This window comes from Akebia trifoliata, chromosome 4, assembly GCF_017979445.1.
Source record: "Akebia trifoliata isolate Shusen 1 chromosome 4, ASM1797944v1, whole genome shotgun sequence".
Taxonomy (NCBI): Eukaryota; Viridiplantae; Streptophyta; class Magnoliopsida; order Ranunculales; family Lardizabalaceae; genus Akebia; species Akebia trifoliata.
Window position 1 is genome coordinate 11,224,541 of NC_141378.1, and position 18,651 is coordinate 11,243,191.

Below are 18,651 nucleotides of genomic sequence, written 5' to 3' on the forward strand. Positions count from 1 at the left end.
TACAAGAGGTCTTTTCGTGACATAACATATGGTCTGATCTTTGAGCAAGGAGAAGATAAAATCCATTACACCCATCGGCCTCGTTTGGCTATCAAGTAAATTCAAATCAAAAGAAAGAACAACTCATTGGAAAGATCAATAGAGATTCCTTTGCATGGCTTACGTGTATGTTTGTTTTTCTTTCTTATGAAGGACTCTCCATCGAAACAATTATTGTGCTTAGGAAGAAAGTTGAGTTTGATTTCCAAGATTAAACCAATAAATAACTTGTAACACCCCGAATTTTTAATTCATATCTCGAGAAAAAAATAAATAGTGAAATTTTAAGAAAATCTTGAAAGTGGGATTTAGGGGTAAAACTTTAGGATGTTTTTGATCATTTTTAATGGAATCTGATCTCACTATTAGATTCAAAATGATCGAAAAACATAGTTTAGCCTGTAAGCACGCTCAAATTCGAGTTCGAATATAAAAGTTGCAAAATCCTCGATTACCGGGTCGGACTAGGCTAAAATAGTGACTTTTTATTAGAGTAATAATTTTTAAAATTCGATTATACCATTGGATTCATAACGAAAAATTATTCAACATGGACTATTTATTTGTCATTTTTGGAGATCAGGAAGTCGAATTATCGTCAAAAACGAAAACGACATCAAGTTTAGGGGTCACCTCAGGCCAAAAATGTAAATTTTTGATGGAGACATAATTTGTAGAAATTGACTATACCATTAGATCCGGAATGAAAAATTAGGCGAAATAGAGTATTCGTTTGTCAGTTTTGGAGACCGAATGACCAAGTTATCGTCGATCAAAACAATAGGCGAAATACCGAATTCGTCCCAAATATTATATAAATAATATTAAATTTTTTTTTTAATCTCATCTTCCCCACTCGTCCAAACAGTGCGAAAAAAAAAAAAAAAGAAATTTGTTTTTCCTCCGATTTTTCCACTTCAGATCTCTCGCAAACGGTCCACTTTCGACGATCGCCGCAGAAGAGAAAAAGGTCCGCAGCTTCGTTCTCTACAAAACCCACCCAACCTATCTTCATTTCACTTTCTATTTCACCCGATATCGTCAAAAATCAGCCGTATTTGGATACGGAAATTTCGAAACTTTGACCTCGGATTTCGTCCGTTTCGGGGTCAAATCGCTTTCCGACGCAGAAGGGAGAAACGTCCGCAGCCTCATTCTCTACATAACCAAACCAAGTTCCTTCCGTTTTCTCGTCTTTTTCACCCCGTATAGTCAAAAATCAGCCGTATTTTTATACGGAGATTTTCGTAACTTCGACCTCGATTTTCATCGGTTTCGGGGTCAAACCGCCTTTCGCCGTAGAAGGGAGAAGAGACGAGCACATCGAGATCTTCAAAACCACCAGGTCGATTTCAAAAATCAGCCGTTTCGAAGTTCGGTCCGTCTCGATTTCCGCACCGATCGCCTCGATTTTCGCGCACACACTTTGATCCTTTCGCCTAGAGATTGTAAGGAACTCTGAATTTCTATTAATAATCATAGATTGTGAAAATTGCATTTAGGATTTTATTGGAAAAATTTGGATGCATTTTCGAAATATAGAATTCTTTGTTTATTTCAAAATTCACGCCAGAAATTGCATGTTTGATATGTTTAATTGTATTTTTAACAAATTATACGTGGGTAGAGTATTTTAACAGGTTATTGCCATAAATTGGGTCTTGTGCACTGCTCGGACCCCGTTTTGATATGAAATTTGTATTTTTTTTCAATATTATTGATAGAAATAAATTGTATAGTTGAAAAATGTGATTTAATATTCAATGAACTCATATTGAGTTGATGAATATCAGAAAATGGATATTTTATGAAGAGATTGAAAACTGTAAAAGTCGAAAAAAATGGAAAAAGGGTATGAAATGGTAAAATGTCAGTCACACCCGAGGGGTGATGTCTGCATTTTACGTTGTTGTGTTGTATGCAGATTGGTGAACGGATATCCAGGGATAATGTTACTGGTTGCATGTTTATTTACTTTCTGTTAGCGCGAGGCGCTCTGTTATGTTATTTATTTTAGGCCGGGTGGCCACACTTGCATGGTAGGAAACTGGATATCTATTCTCAACCTTGTATTGTTAATTTTTCTTTTGTTTTCAAATGAAAATAATATATATAAGTGGCTATTTTGTGAGCTGTTAAAGAGTTTGTGAATGCCTGAAGGGATAGTGCATCATATCATCCGGAGTGGTGTACTATCCTGGGATGTACGGTAGGGACCACCAAACTCATACGTGGTATGGGACGCGTATGAGAGTGGAGTCACAACTGGAATCCGGGTTATTCCTCTCTATCTTTACCAGTGAATTTGTAATGTAAAGGTGGTCGTATACGAATGGTTTGCATATTTGGGAATCACATGTACGCCTGATAGGCATAGACGAAGATGATTGGTCAGTGATCACTAACAATCTATAGTAGTCGAACGTTCTGACACATCGAAAAGAGACCCATTGCTTACGGTCACGTCAAACGGCCAGCCTGAACCGGATAAATGGTCAACCAAACGTGGTAAGGGCAGCGACCGGCCACAAAATCAGGAACTAAAAGCCAGAAAGGAATTGTAACATCATGTCCCGACTGGGAGCGATCCAGTCGTGAATCCCAACTCTCTAATTCCAATACTCCACCATCGTGTATTATGTATCTGTTGCTTATTTTGATATATAAAATGAAATGCATGTTTATTGTTTCCATTTGATCAATTAGATTTGTATAAAAAGAGAATGTTATAGTGAGTACTGCTGATCGATGTAATGTGAGTTTTAAAATATTTAGTTGCTCATCCCTGGCTATATGTACCAGTTAATCGTAGTTTTCTTCTGTAAAACTTTGTTTATTTTAAAATGATTCAGTATGTTTATTCGTTCATGTTAGGAGAGGTTATTGGCAGAAATTGTTGCTTCCTTACTGGGTAACCATTGTTACTCACCCTTTCCTTCTCCATTTTTTTTAGTTTCAGATCTGAAGCTTGGCGAAACAAGTGTAGAAAACGAATGAGGATCATCTGGTTGGTCAGATAGACAACTAGAGTCCGTCACCTGGTAAGTACTAGGACTATACCCCCTAGTAGTGTCAATTTCTCCAAGTAGTCTTATGGATTTGTTTGGAGTGTTAGGAATTCTGTTAGAGTGAGGAATTTTGTATAATCCTGTATATAATTTTTCTTCTTCCGCACTCTAATCTATCGAACATTATTAAACGTATATGGGCTTCCGCTAGTATTATATTTTGTTTGTTATATGCAGGATTGTATATCGTTTATCAGGTGCAGGTTGAATCGCCTTGGAATGCTAACATAAACAGAGGAGACCATGCCAAAATTTCGAGGTGCCACCTCGTACCTTGAAATCTGACATGGGGATTTGTGTTAGTGTTCGGCGGGGCGCCACATAACTCCTTACGTACAAGATTATATAAGATCTCCTTTAAGACCAAACAATTTATAGTAAGTTAACATCTACCATACTAGAAATATCAATGAACCTGATTATTGCAATTGCTCGGGATATATTTTCTTAGCTTCAAAGACTATGTCGTAGTTTAAAACCTTTCTTACTAATTGGTATCAAAGACTTAGTAGATTTGTTCCGCCCAAAATGAGAATGGGTTGGGGGTTATGAACTAATAATATGATGATCAAGTTGATCCAATGATTGATTTAGGCACACCTCTTTACATTTTGATGAATATATTGACATACCCCTGTGATTTCAAATTGATGACATGCCCCTAAACTTAGTCTTCTTTAATAGAATAATGGAGAATCATCTAAATAACCTCACTTCAATCATTAACACACAAAAAAAACCCTCCATTTTACTTTTAGAACCAATCAGTTTCAACATTTTGAACAATTTTCCAACACACATTTAAACCTTTTTAAGATTCCATCGACTTTAACTTTCAAACCTCAAGGAAGGAAAAAGATATTATAAACTATTTATAAAATTATCCAAATACCCTCATTTTCAATCTTTAATCAAAGTTTCTTAATTTTTTCTTTTCAAAAGTTGTTATATTGAATCTTTTAAGTAATTTTTTCTACTCACTCACTTTAAGATTCTATCTACTTCAACCTTTAAATCTTAAGGCAAGATAGGATGATTGATGAATTAAAAAAATATTATACTTTTTGGTAAAAAATTTTGTTTTTTACAAAGGTCTTAAGATTAATGAAAATGATCAATTGGAAAGGAGGTCAAAATAAATTTAAAAGAATGCACCAGAGAGGTTGAAGTTTGCTATATTGGAAAAGAAAAATCAAGGGTTTTGGTTAGGTTGAAGACGTGGGTATGTGTGTCATGTTTTAGTAGTCTATAAGAGAAGACTGGATTCAAGGGACATAACATGTTTAATAGTGACGTGGTATTTCAAGTATTTACAAATATTTGGAGGAGGTGTGTCTAAATCAGCCGAAAATTCTATACCATGACCGTAAAGGCGGCGAGAATGTTGAATTTAGGGTGATTTACATATTGACCTGTACTTTTGGGTCAATATTGAAGATAGCCCCTGGAGTTGCAAACTGATGGGATGCTCTTTGACCTAGGTTTTTGCTGCAAGATTATCACATAATACCCAAAGTATCCTTTTCTTCAATCTCCAGCCAAAATCCCTTACTCTCTTTCGTAGAAAATCTGTCATGCTCAAAGCTATTAATCAAAAACCTTTCGCTTTTCTTTCAAAAATCGATCACCTTCCACTCATCGAGCTCTTCACGATAAATGCAAATTATTTTAGGGTAATTTAGTAACTTCCAATTAAATTGGTAATATTAGACTACCCCTGCAAAAATGCATTATTAGGCTTACCTCCCTCGAATGAAAATCAATTAATAAAAATAAAAAAACAAAAACAAAATTTCATAGTCAATTTATAAAATAAAAAGAAGAAGGGCACATTGGTGAAAGGGGTAAACCCATACGTGCATGATACGTACAGTTGTCCTTGCATAAATCATTCTTTGAGACCGAGCTTGAACATTTATAATAAAGTGTTTTAAACCACAATAAACCCAAGCCAAGGTACTAACAAATTGATCTTTGAAAAGCGAACAAGGGCATAGCAACCTCAGCATCATTTCTAATAGAGGAAACCTTAGTGCCCGGTGGTGATAGAAATCCCAAACAATTCCATAACAAAAAAGGTCTATGGGTTAAGAACAAGTCCAAGCGAAGTGGGGAACATATCTAGCTCAGTCGATCTTTAAACTTGGTCTCAACTAAAGCAACATAATAAGACAATGAATTTAAAGAAATTTGGGTTCTCTTCGTATAGCATTAAGATGTCTAGTTTTTAGAAGGAAAAAAATCAAGTTATTTTTTTTTGTTAATCCAGAATAAAATGAGGTCATTAATGTCATTTTATCGATCTCTCATAAAACAACCAAAGTCAATGAGTGCATGTCATCAATTTGAAAAAGTTAGGGGTATCTCTAATATTTATCAAAATTTGAAAGGGTATCTCTAAATCACTCAAATATTTGCCCCCTATTTTGAGTTTGGACTCGCCTTATTGCTTGTCTCACCCACTTTATTACTATCACTCAGCTAAAGAGTGGGTAAAAGCAGTTATTTTAATTTTACTGCTTTCACCCACCATCCCCTATCGATTATCGAATTTGATTTCTCTCCTACCCCATTTACTTCTTAATTTTCATTTTCCTTTTTATCTCTCTCTTAATTGCTTCTCCCTCTTTTTCATTCATCTTCTTTAACCATACGTGAATTTCAATTAAGGTTTTGTAGTATAAGAAGCAATACCTTTAGAGCTTGTAAAATAGATTAACAATAATTGTGAAAATCTCAACTCCTAATCTAATATCTAATAGAAAATATTTGTAGTAGAAAAAAATCTAAATGAAACTTCATTAGATAAGTCAATATCAAATTTACCAACCTAAATTTAGTAGAAACCTATCGAATATATCTAAAAGGATTTAGTAAAATCGATAGGTTCTTATCGTGTCCTTTTAGGGGGATTCAATAGGATTCTACTGAGTTGCAATGTAAATTTTCAATCGTTTCCAATCGAATAAAATCTTGGGAAAAAAATAGGTTTAAAAAAAAAAAAACAAAAAAGTGGGTGCGACGAGTAATTTCGTTATTTAAAAATGGGACGAATAAAAAAGTGGGTGCAAATAGTCCAGCCCTTTGTTTTTTAACCGGGAAGAGAAGAAAGGAGATACGTGTGTTTCAACTCTAAAGCAGAGCAGAGAAAGATATTGTTTCGAACAAAGGGAGGAAAAAAAGAATAAAAAGAAGGAAAAAAATGGTCGGAACTTCATCCCTTCAACCTCATCTCCTCTCTTCCTTTGTCGGGGATCGTCTCATTCACTCAACACAGCCTCTTCACCGTCTCTTCAACTGCAACCCAGGTGCCTTTTTGAAGTGTTCTCTTAATCTTATGTGGAGGTTTAGATAATTTTATTGCCTTTTTTTAAAATCATTTTTCTTTGATTAAAAAGATGATTTTTTTATATTCCCTTTTGATATTTTTCATTTGTTTTAGTTTTGGTACATAATTTGTCAAATGGGTTTTGTTGGATGTGTGATTTACTATTCAAATGTTCAGTACTTAGATTTTGTATCTATGATTTTTTTTTGTAAAAGAAATGAAAACCCATGAGCAATTGATTACAAAATATATGCAATTTGGGTTAAAAACAGTATACAACTCTTTGGAAGAACTATTATTTACCCATAAAGTCTGAATTTGAAACCTTAGCTTGCTCAAATTGAGTTGTTGTTAGCTGAGGCAGCAAACGTAGTGTTTGTTTTACTTGATTGGCAAGGCAATTGTGTTTGAATGGAGAGATGATATCTTGGGGTGTCCATTTCATTTGTTTTGCTTACAAGGCACCATCTATCAGATGGGGTTGTCTTGGACATGGTTCAAAATATCGAAATGTATCTGAATGTATTGGGCAAGTGATACAAAGCATTGACCTGGAAATTTCGGGAGAATTTTGGAATGTATCGGAATGTTTAGGTTGTGATAATATCGATTTTTCTCTTGGTTGAAACCTTGCTTCGAGATGAGATTTTAAACCTTGGTCTTGGATATGTGATATATAGTTAGAATGTTTAATAACCAGATTGTATATCCATGATTTTGAAAAAAAAAATATGAAGACCCATCTTCTATTGTTTATCAAATATATGCAAATTGGGTTCAATATTGTTTGTGTTACTTTGGAAGAGCTACCATTAAATCCAAATATGGAACCATAGCTTGCTCTGTAGTCCATACCCAAATCTGATATCAGTCTTTTCAGTTTAAAAAACAACAACCAACCAATGTGTAGTTGATTAAGTGTATACGATTTGGATTTCAAAAAGGATATTTTCTCCGAGAGTGACATGCCCATTAATATTCCTAATTCAGTCTTAGCTACAGCTCTAGATAGAGTTGGGTGAAACTGGTTTTTGTGATTGGGTTTGAGGTGTTCGCTTGAGCTGGGCTGATGTGCCCTTTTCTTGATTGCTGGTCTGGTTGAAGGATGTCCCCTTTCTTATTAGTAGGTTTTCTCTTTAGTTGTCTATGAGGTTAGGAAATTTTTATGAGTTGATGATTTAGAAAGGCAGGTAATAGATATGTAGTGTTAGAAGTACCCTTACAACAAATACAAGTACTGAACATTTTGTTACATGCAAACGTAGTGGAAAATAAATTATTGAAATTTCGAAATTGCCCCTCGTTGAACAGAAGGCACATGTTTATCACATGTCACAAGACTGAAACTTCTTACAATAGTCCGTCGTGACTCATATGGTGCATACTGAGTTTCATGTTTTTTGCAATTGAACTTTTTCCAGAAAAAATGTTGGTTTCCTTCAGTGTGCTTGGTTCTTGAAGAATGCACACCTGACTTCTAGCAGTCCTTATGTTACATAATAAGGGGTCTTTCTTTACAGCTAGTAACCGAACAATTACTATCCAGCCTTCATATTGAAGCATTGTTGTTTTTCTTTTAAACAATTAGGTGGAAATCCTACGTAAGATAACATAAATATTGATTTATGAAATCAATTTTATTCTTTAATGTTGCACAATTATCAATTACTTATAGTTTTCTAAGGATGGGGAATGTTTGAAATCTGAAGACTAACATCTTACGAACTTTGTAAGTCCTTTTGTTGCATACGGATAGATTAAGTTTGTCTGAATAATTTAACTACCATCTACTGTGGGACTCTTTTGCTGAATGATTCTATGCAAGTCTGTCATGGAAAGATTAATAGCTTTAAACTTGCATGAATGTGCTTCCAACTAGTGATAAAATTAACAAGTGCCTTTATTTTTTTCCATTTTAATTATTATAAGCAGGAGTCAAACGTATATCAATGCGGTTTTCAAGAACATTTTCTGGCTTAACCGATCTCTTATTCAATAAAAGGTATGCTACATATTTTCTGTTGTAATCTAGTAGCCATTCTTTTCATTTTCTGATATTTTCACGTCTCTATCAAAATGCTGATACTAGGGTCAGGCATACCATATTATTTGTTACCCACACCCACACAGAAAATATGTTGAGTTGATAAAAAATATATTGTACACAACCAGAATAAATTTATAATACTTACAATAAGCATTCAAACCTTTAACTGACATGCTGTTTTATTTTTTTATTTTTTATGATACAATATGATTGCATGATGGGGACATCATAGATCACGAGCCTATCCTGTTTGGGTCATATTTTAATTTTAATTTTATTTTTAGTTATTTGATTTTATGTACGGGCTTATTTTATGTTTTTTTTTTTTTAAGTTCTACGTGCTTTAGAAATTTATTACTAAGTATTTTAAGTTTAGTAGGAGAATTTTTCCTGAAAACCCAAACCAGATTCCCTAACCTGTATTACATCTTCTTCCCTCCTGTCCTGCATCATTACATTTGCACATGGTGATACGTGTGTGAGGTTATTTATATATAATTTCATATTAGCAGGAATGAGGATAACTTACTGAACAGTAAACGCTTGCGTTTACTGCCTGGAAAAGTCTCTCCTCGTCGACCTGTTCCAGATCACATACCAAGGCCATCTTATGTTAAATCACGACAGTCGCCTGGAATTGTAAGTGGACCCGAAATGCATGATGAGAAGGGTAAAGAATGCATGAGAGCTTCGGGAAGACTTGCAGCACAGGTTTTGGAATATGCTGGGACTTTAGTCAAGGTAAAGTTACGAATGTTTTTGGTTGTGTCATTTCTAGATGAATATTTACAGTGTTGTTGTGGTTTATTTATAAGTAATTGTAAGAGATCTTTAGGTGGGCTCTTCGCCACAAACTAATTTTGAGTTACTAAGATTTTCCACCGTACCTTCTTAGCATGTATAAACTTTAGTTTTGGTATACTATAATGCTTCTTATATTAAATCCTTTTTTTTTTCCCTAAGTAAATACTTAGAATCTATATAATAAAAAACTATGGTGGTCCCCACTCTAGCTATAGTTTTGTGAGGGATAAACTTCCCCTCCAACTACAGTGGAGTGGGATCCACACTACCCCACACTTTATTGCCTTTTCTCTTCACCCTCCCTTCAATAATATAATCCTTCCAATTTTATTAACTTTCTTCTTTTACCCCTTTTTGAATTATACCCCTCTAACTTTATTATCTTTCCTCTTTTACCCCTTTAACCCCAATGATTTTTAATAAAACACCCTCCAACTTTGTTATTTTCCTTTTTTACCCCTCTAACCCAAAAGAGGATGACCGTGCCTTAGGCATAGGTAAACTCTAGTTATGTTATGTTATTAGGAGTGTTTTTAGGAATAGTGGTGAAACAAGTTATACTTTGAGTTGTTGATTTTTTAAAATAATTGCGCAATTGTAAGATTGATTATTATTACAAAACTTTATACAAGAGAACAATGTTTCTCCAGTATTTGGTCGCACTTCTTATCTTTGTTTGGTATAGTGGATTGCTTTCCCCGATCAGTCAAGTTGGCTTTGGAATCTTGATTGATGTGAGGAGGTTCTTTCTCTTCTTCCAAAAGGATCCTTTGGTTCTTGGTGCTATTTACAATTTGCTGGAGAATTTGGAAAGATCGCAATCGCTGTATTATTTAGGGGAAAGTATCTACATTGGAAGGATTAGTTCTGTTGATTTTGGAGATTCTGTTTTCTTGGTGTAAACTTTATAAGGATTTTAAGGGGGTCTTCTTTGAAGACTTCATTGTGAGATGGGATAGGTTTTGCTCTTTATCGCGAGAGTGATTGGTTCCTCTCGCTTCATTGTTGTTTTTTTTTCTTGTTTTCTCTCTTTGTAGTGGGTTGGTCTCCTCGACCCCCCTCGTTGTTCTTATCAATAAATTCCGCTTTACTGATAAAAAAAAAATGTTTCTCCAGTCTAGCATGAAGTTCCTTTGTTAGTCAATTTATAATTGCCAAGAAACAAGAAATAGAAATAGATATGAGGAAAAAATTCATGGATTTTGAATTTGTTAAGGTAGGAAGAGGGACACTTTCACCTGAAAATTTTAATTGGTGGTTCTATTGGCAGCCAGGCATAAAGACTGATGAAATTGACGAAGCTGTTCACCAAATGATTATTGACAATGGAGCATATCCATCTCCTCTTGGCTATGGTGGCTTTCCAAAGAGTGTGTGTACATCGGTCAATGAATGCATTTGTCATGGCATACCAGACTCCCGTGCACTTGAGGTCTACCCTGCATTGAAAATATACACATGTTGTCGTTGCAGCTAAGTATCTAAACCTATAAATAATGTTAAATATGCTTATGCATGTTGTGATTTGCAGGATGGTGACATAATCAATATTGACGTTACTGTTTTTCTGAATGTAAGTTTTTCTAATACTTGTATGATTTAAATTCATGAAATTATGAATTTTAATGAACAGTACAATCTTGAACTAGGCTTCAAGAGAATTATGGGTAATTTTCTTTTTGAACTTATGTTTGAAGTTTCAATTTGATTTCAGTTCCCAAATTGTATCACTTTTTGTATCTGTTGCAGGATTGCCATTCTCAAATAATCTATTTAGCCAATTAGTATTTGTTGGGCATTGCCATGTTCTGTATTTGATCATTGTCGGATTTGGTATTATATTATTTTCTCTTTTGGAGAGAAGTTACTCTGGAAATAGCTTCTATTTTCATTATGCTGCGGGTTTATGAAATGAGTGTATTGTGAGGGTTTCTGAGGGGACTGAGAATTCCATGTTGTTGAGTTAAGCATTAAAGCTTCTATTTTCCTTTCGGTCTAAATTATTTGGGGGAATGCTAAGGATTATTTTAGAGAGCTCCCGCCCCCCCCGCCCCCCAAAAGATATGTACTACTTCTTTGGTGATTTACATATGAGTTGGGGTCTTTGGTGATTTATATAGAATCTCTCGTATTTTATTGAAGGACTTTGTTTACAAATGGGATCTCATTATAAATGTTGCTTGTATTCTATTTTGTGAATCTTAGGCATGTCTTCCCAACCTCCTAGCCATTTGTATCTACTTCCTCTTTCTTAATAACATTTTATACATATAAAAAGAAAATTCTCAAATTAGTTTGCATGATCTGGTTTGTCTTTATATGAAAATTATTTTTTACGGCTCACAAGATATTAGGCATAGATATCTTCACTTACAATCTTGGTTTGCACGATTTTGCTAAAGAATCGAGTATTGGGGTTGTAAAATCACAAAATATTCGAAAGGTTGTCTTAATGTCTAGTCCACTTCTTTTTCGCTTTTATGCTCTCATAGGTCTATCTGACATGGTTATTATTGCAGGGTTATCATGGTGATACATCAGCAACATTCTTTTGTGGAAATGTTGATGAGGAAGCCAAGAACCTGGTTCAGGTAGAATTGTGATATATATTGCACTTTGTTTCTCATATTTCTAATTTGCTAAAACTCGTTCTTTTCTTAAATATAAATTATTGGGATTATTCTTTGATGAGTGGGAAATTAGTAAGGATTTGTTTTTTAGGGAGTTAAGAAAACCATCTTAAAATTGACAGTTACTGGATTGGTCAGAAGTGAGTTTTTCCATGATATTTTCGAGGTCTTATCTACTTACCTGACGTAGTGATAATGTTATTATGAATTGACAGGGTTTCAACTTTCTCTAACAATCAACCAAGCTGTTCAATTTCATTATTGTCCTAGAGTTTGCCCATGCCCACGGCATGGTGGTCATCCTCTTTGGGGTTAAAGATGTAAAAGAGGAAAGACAATAAAGATGTAGGGGTATTATTGGAAAAATGAGTAGAAGAATAAGGCAATAAAGTCTGGAGGGGTATTATTATTGAGAAAAGGGAGAAGAGAAAAAAAAAAAAAGTTGAAGAGAAAAGGCAATAAAGTTGAAGGGCTATTCTTGAAATGGGAGGAGAGAAAAGGAATAAAGATGAAATTATTACTTGAGATGCATGCGGAATTGACAACATTGGGGGAAGACGACCGTTGTGTTTCATTATATAGATAATTGTAGAGTCATTTTTGTGGGACCATTTCATCTCTAAGATTAAATAATTGAAGGAAAGTATCCAATGTTAAGTCGGAAGGCTGCTATATGACAAACATACTATGAACATGTCTTTACTATTATAATGAGAGAAGGCAGAGTAGAAGTGGTTCGACGCCAAAATTTGGATTCCAAAAATGCCCCCACCTTAACATTTAAGTTTAATATAATCAAGGTCATTTTGGTCAAAAACCAAGAAAATTAAAATCTCATGTCCCATAAAATCACGTTGATCAGTTCTAAAAATTACAAAAATATGTGTAATTTTCAAAATAACTCATTAATCAGAATTTTAAATTACAAATGAGCCCTTTTTTATTGCACATGCCACCTAGTTTCAGTGAATGAAATTGGGTAAAATGGAGTCGGGAAGAGAACGTCTTGTTGCATAATGTGTAGAGTCTCAGTTGGATCTTCACATCTTTTGAAGGTGGAGGCCGAGGGTTTATAAGTAACACATCAAAGATGGAAACTTTGATGGTGTCGTCAATATGTGGATGCTTTGTGTATGATTGGAACTAGAAGTTTTTTGAACATAAAATATGGCAACTTGTGCCTTTTATTTTTAGTTGTTGGATTTTTTCCTGTTTGCAACGTATTGTAATTATTAGTTACCATTCCTCATGTGATTTTTTCGTTCTAGTCTGTGAATCTAGTAGCATATTTTCCTTTGAATATCAACCTATTTAAATATTACAGTAGAACATATAAGTTTATCTTGAATAATTACTAAGCTAGTTTAATTAATTAAAAGTTATTTTCCTGACATTGTGGCTGAGAGACAAAAACAATAAACTTAATATCCTTTAGAGCTAATTTCATTGTTAGAGCTAATTAGTCCACTGAAATGTATAATTTAAATTTTTTTTTCCATTCTACAAAACAATGATACTTCTATAACCATCCAAAATGTTTGTCTAGATTCTAGAATACTTTAATACCGACTTACAGAAAAAAAAGAGGGTGTGTCATCTTATCCCTAATACCTTGTAGGGTGTTCCTAGAGAAGTTTTTACTCACAGGGAACTATTCACAAGAGAACTTATCTACGGAATCTCATCCCTTCTCCCTTTTGTAGAATAGTTGGCTTCTGCTCAATTTTATTTCTTACATTTATCTAGAGAAAACCCTTTTGCCAAAAAGGATCCACTTTCATCCAAATTCCATAAATAGCTTATCTGAAAGAACTTCATCAACACCAGGAAGATACCTATCTCTAAAGCTTTCCCATTTGAAATGGCCTTTCATCCTCCAAAAGACAAAACAATAGCCTTGATTGTAATGTAATAATTTTGTTTTTGATCAATATAAATTTTTATTAGAAAAACAACCTGGTTAAGATTTATAAATGTACTAATGTTATAAAGATAGTAATAGTATTATTAACAGTATATCCACTTGCCAAAAATTATTACGTACCCACTTTAACAAAGAGAAAATTCAATTGGGAATTTATTGTTATTTAAATATATATATTTTGAATTGTAAGCCATATCATTTATCATTTTCTAATTTATCACTTATCAAAAAAGAAAAAAATAAAAATTCTAACCTATATTAGTTAAGATTTTATAATAAGTGAAATGGTAACATATATAAAATAATAGCCAGAGGAAGGTTCCAGTGTGTCAGATTATGGGGTTATACTACATTTGAGTTTTACACAGTGAGAATTATCGATAAGAGGAAGAGTCGGTGAAAGGCAAGAGTGCTGAGATAAGATTTTGAAATGGTTAGTGGTCACTAGATAGATAGATATAACTCCATAAGTTCTACACTTTTGTTGGGAAGATACGATTGCTGTTAGGAAAGATGAGAATGTCACTTGTGTTTCGACGTTGTGCTGAGGTATACTATTCTCTTTATTTGTTTCACCTTATTGTCCTTCTGCCATAATTGGGTTCACTGCATCCTTAGGAATTTACTTAAATTTCTGGTGAGAAAGAGAACATTGCCTATTCAACTTAGTTGTATGAAGAGCCCGACATTTTGGAATAGCTTGCCAAAGTATCACTCATGTTATACTCCTAGTACTAATTATGTATAGTAAGGGAAATCCATTCTGTTGGAAAAGTGGACCATTGATGCAGGACAAGCTAGATTTGTTCAATTCTAAGGTGGTTCTACTTTGGGAAGGGTGGTGGAAAAGCTAATTTTACGATGATGAAGGTCGAATAGAAATTATAATTATAAAATTTCCGTCAAAACCTGTTAGTGTTGGCTTGATTTGCATCCCGCATTAACCATGCCGCTGTTACCTTTTTAAAATTGAATAACCTTCCTGTCTGAGAAGTGGAGCCTGGAGGCTATTACATTTTTGGCCACACATAGGACATGGGTGCCATGGTCTCAACTCTCAACGGCTTGGAATTGTTATGATGCATCACTCCCTCATTACTCTTCTTTTGGATTTCTATTTATTTTCTTATTCTCCAAATTTTAGAGATAAGGTTTTGATGATGATGCTTATTGCCTACTTTTTTAATTTCCTTAAATTTCTTGTCTCATCATTTATAGCATATTCTTGTCAACCAGGATAATAAAAAAGATTAATTCTATTGGCACACCAACATTTACTTACAACACATCAATCCTTTTGAAATCAAATGATTATCTACCTATAGCTTGGTGTGTTATAAGTAAAAAATTGGTGTAGAAAAATACACTTTCTAAAAAACCCTACAACTTTTAGCCACTTAGGTTGTTTTCTTATGGTTGTCTATCTGACTAAGCTCTACAATTGTCCTGATTGTTAAGTGGGCCTGTTGTGTTTGTCTTCTAGGTAACTAAGGAATGTCTATATAAGGCAATATCAGTGTGTGCACCAGGAGTGGAGTTCAAGAAAATTGGAAAGGCAATACAGTAAGGCATTGATTACATTATTTTTTATTTTTGGTTCAATAGTTTCTTTATTTTGCATTTTGGCTGGAAACTAAATACAGATATAAGAAAAATGTGTTTCTATGAAAAGGAGAAGATTTGGGTTTGTCCTGCTGTTCCTTTCTTCTACTTTTGATATAATTTGTTCAACTGATATTTTACCAAAAAAGGTTCAACTGATTCTGCTATTTTCTCTTGTGAGATCACATTAACATGTATTTGATACTTTATAAATTACAAGTTGCTAGTGGTGGTTTTTACATCTTAATCAACAGATAATATTCTTTTTGTTGATTTTCTACTTTGATTTTAAGTTCTTATAGCTCTTGTATTCATATTTGATGAATCACGAAATAAATTTATCTCTACAGTATCACAAAGAGCAACCCCTAAAACACCTTTTGCTGGAATATCCCCATTTTCATTTGCCTACGTCGGTATGCGATGCAACAAATTGTTGAATATCTCCACCATTTCTGGGATCTCTTCGATTATTCAAATGGAGACATCTTTAACTTTGTTCGAATTACATTTCAGCTCACTCAAATACTTATACACAAGTGACTCTCTCTCGGTGTCTTAGAAAATAACCCAATTTTTATGGACAAAGTTGCTAACCAATGCCTGTCATTTGTTATTGGAAAATGGGTAATAGAGGACAGACAATGGTGGTGGAAGGGTATTATTGAAAAAGAGGAAAGACAATAAAGTTGGAGGGGTATTATTGGAAAGGGAGGTAGAAAAGGAAAGGCAATAAAGGTTGAAGGGTCTTCTTGGAAGGAAGAGAAGAGGAAAGACAATAAAGTTAAAGTTTTCCTTGAGATTCGTAAGGAAATTAAATCGCAACCCCTCTTTATGTGGGATAAAGGGAGTGGGGTCAACCATTGTGTTTTTTTATATAGATAGTTGCAAGAATCTTCTATCCTAGGTGCCCCCCCTCCCCCCATTCCAAAATTTTATTCTCGCTTTTACTGCCTAAAATAATTCAATTTTGCTTCTTGCTTCATGCAATTAAGTGTTGATACTTTAACTTTCTCACATTTAAAGTGGTTGAAGTGATCATGCAGATAAATATCGCTATGGTGTTGTTCGGCAGTTCGTTGGCCATGGAGTGGGACGGGTCTTCCATGCTGATCCAGTTATTCTACATTATAGTACATATTCTGAACTTAATGAGGCTCATGTTATGTTCTTTTCTTTAGTGATAAAGACCATAAATCTTTCTGATCTTTGGGATTGGTACAAATTCTTCTTCGCCACCAAGAGATATTTAATCCATCTGCTTTATCTATCCAAAGAAAACCCATGATGAGCTTATCTGGTTTTTTGGCCACACAATCCTACACGATGAACACAAGAGGTTATACATGTGGAAGTTATATAGAGTACTTTTTATTCAGCTCATCTGGCTTCCTTATGATAGTTATCCTCAGGAAACCATCAATATGCCCAGCTTCTATTGTACCCATAATCAAGGTTTAAAATCTCATTTCGAGGCATTGTTTTGGTGGAGAAAAAAAACCAAAGCAGTCTCGACCGAAACATTCCTAGGCATTCAGAAACATTCAATTTTTTGATACAATATTGTATAAAATCAGAATGTTCTGCAAAACATTTCAAAATGGCACGGAATTTTGAACTGCCCTCTTTGCTATCTTTCAACTTTTGTGTTATCTTTTGAGCGGGGTTCTATGCGTGCAACCTCTTTGCTTTTCTTTGTGTGATTTAAATGCTCGATGGGTTCATCAAGATCAAATAGACTTGTCAACATGCTTGTATTGGATAAGAGAGCAACTTATTTATGTCTTAGAGCTGGTAGTGTGTCGTGATACACGTACAACAATAGTATCCACCTCATTTGTGTCCTTAAGAGAAAAAGTGGGTTCCCTCTCTTGCTCATCTTAAGACCGCTCTTCTTTAAGTGTTTGGGGCCTTTGGAAATCTCCTTTTTGACCCAATGTCCAGCTATCTACTCCCCCTAAGGTGACTCAATGTCTCAATATTCCTGGCCTTGGATAATATATTAGTACGAGCTCTGGAAATTGCCCTTTTGACCCCAAACGAAAGGGATAGGGAGCTGACCTTATTTTTTTGTTCTTGCAAGTGTGGGAGCATAACTAGACTTGGTTGAATGCAACTTTTGACAAGTGGAATACATGATATAACGTTTGAGCTAACCCTTTTATTACTTCTACAGGAAACAATGAAGTTGGGCGCATGGTATTGGGTCAAACCTTCACAATTGGTAACACGTTTACACCGTTCAATTTTGTCTTATTTAATTTTTATTTTCATTTCTGAACTTTATATGATTTATTACAATCAACGCTTTATCTAATACATTATGTGAAAAAAGTCTGGCATTGTGCATCGAGACATTGAATACAATTGAACTTATTTTATATTTGAAGGAGCTTGAAGAAACAGAACACAAACTGAACCAGTTGAATTAGAAAATAAAATAAATTCTTAGATGCTTTTCGCATCACAAAATTTCGAAAGAGGGATGTACAACAACAACAAAGGCTTATCTCAAACGACCCCAAAAATATTTTTGGGGTTGGCTGAATGCCACATAGTAGTATGTGATACATGATTCTACACCCAAAAGTAGTTTAGACGTTAGAGGCATTTTTTGTGAAATATACTGTTTCTGGACTTATTAGTACAAGCAGTCTTGTGTGTATAACCTTTGTGATCAATTCATGCAGAGCCTATGCTGACAATGGGTAGCTTTAATCCGGTAATGTGGGATGATAACTGGACGATCGTTACAGAAGACGGAAGTCTGTCCGCACAGTTTGAGCACACCTTACTAATCACCGAAGATGGGGCTGAGATATTGACCAAGTGTTAGAAACAAACTTGCAATCCATTACGAGGGGCATTAAGAACGCTCTCGTTTGGGATTCTAAAATTCGTTAGCAACGGCCTCATTTGTACCGTACATTGTGATTCCATTACCTATCTGGTATGTATGTGGTCCTTGTTACGATTATTTATTGATGCAACTACAAATGGGCACAATCATAATCATATTATGTGATTTAATAGATTTTTTATTTCCATTTGATTTGATTTTAGTGCCTGAGGTATTCGAATGAAAATGTGTAATCATCATCATCATCATTATCTATTGTGATACCAAAATTTTGGGTCGGTTAAACGAATCTTTTTTCTTTAATTCAATTTGATCTAAAGTTATATTTTTCTTTGGTTTAAGAGTTCAA

At 34.3% G+C, this 18,651-nt stretch overlaps 1 protein-coding gene across 2 annotated transcripts; it reads left to right on the forward strand.

Annotated features, from left to right (window-relative positions):
- The first annotated feature begins 6,209 nt into the window (after positions 1 to 6,209).
- MAP1D (methionine aminopeptidase 1D) lies at positions 6,210 to 18,489 on the forward strand. 2 transcript variants are annotated; one of them, XM_086439473.1, is made up of 10 exons: positions 6,210 to 6,415; positions 8,368 to 8,437; positions 8,992 to 9,223; positions 10,557 to 10,718; positions 10,818 to 10,859; positions 11,806 to 11,877; positions 15,324 to 15,403; positions 16,478 to 16,575; positions 17,619 to 17,666; positions 18,133 to 18,489. In XM_086439473.1, exons 1-10 carry the CDS (start codon positions 6,310 to 6,312, stop codon positions 18,276 to 18,278), a joined length of 1,056 nt encoding a protein of 351 aa, XP_086295599.1. In that variant the 5' UTR covers positions 6,210 to 6,309; the 3' UTR covers positions 18,279 to 18,489. The 2 variants fall into 2 exon arrangements, with proteins under 2 accessions (XP_086295599.1, XP_086295600.1); XM_086439474.1 differs by having other exon boundaries at positions 6,212 to 6,415; positions 8,995 to 9,223.
- Positions 18,490 to 18,651: the final 162 nt, after the last annotated feature.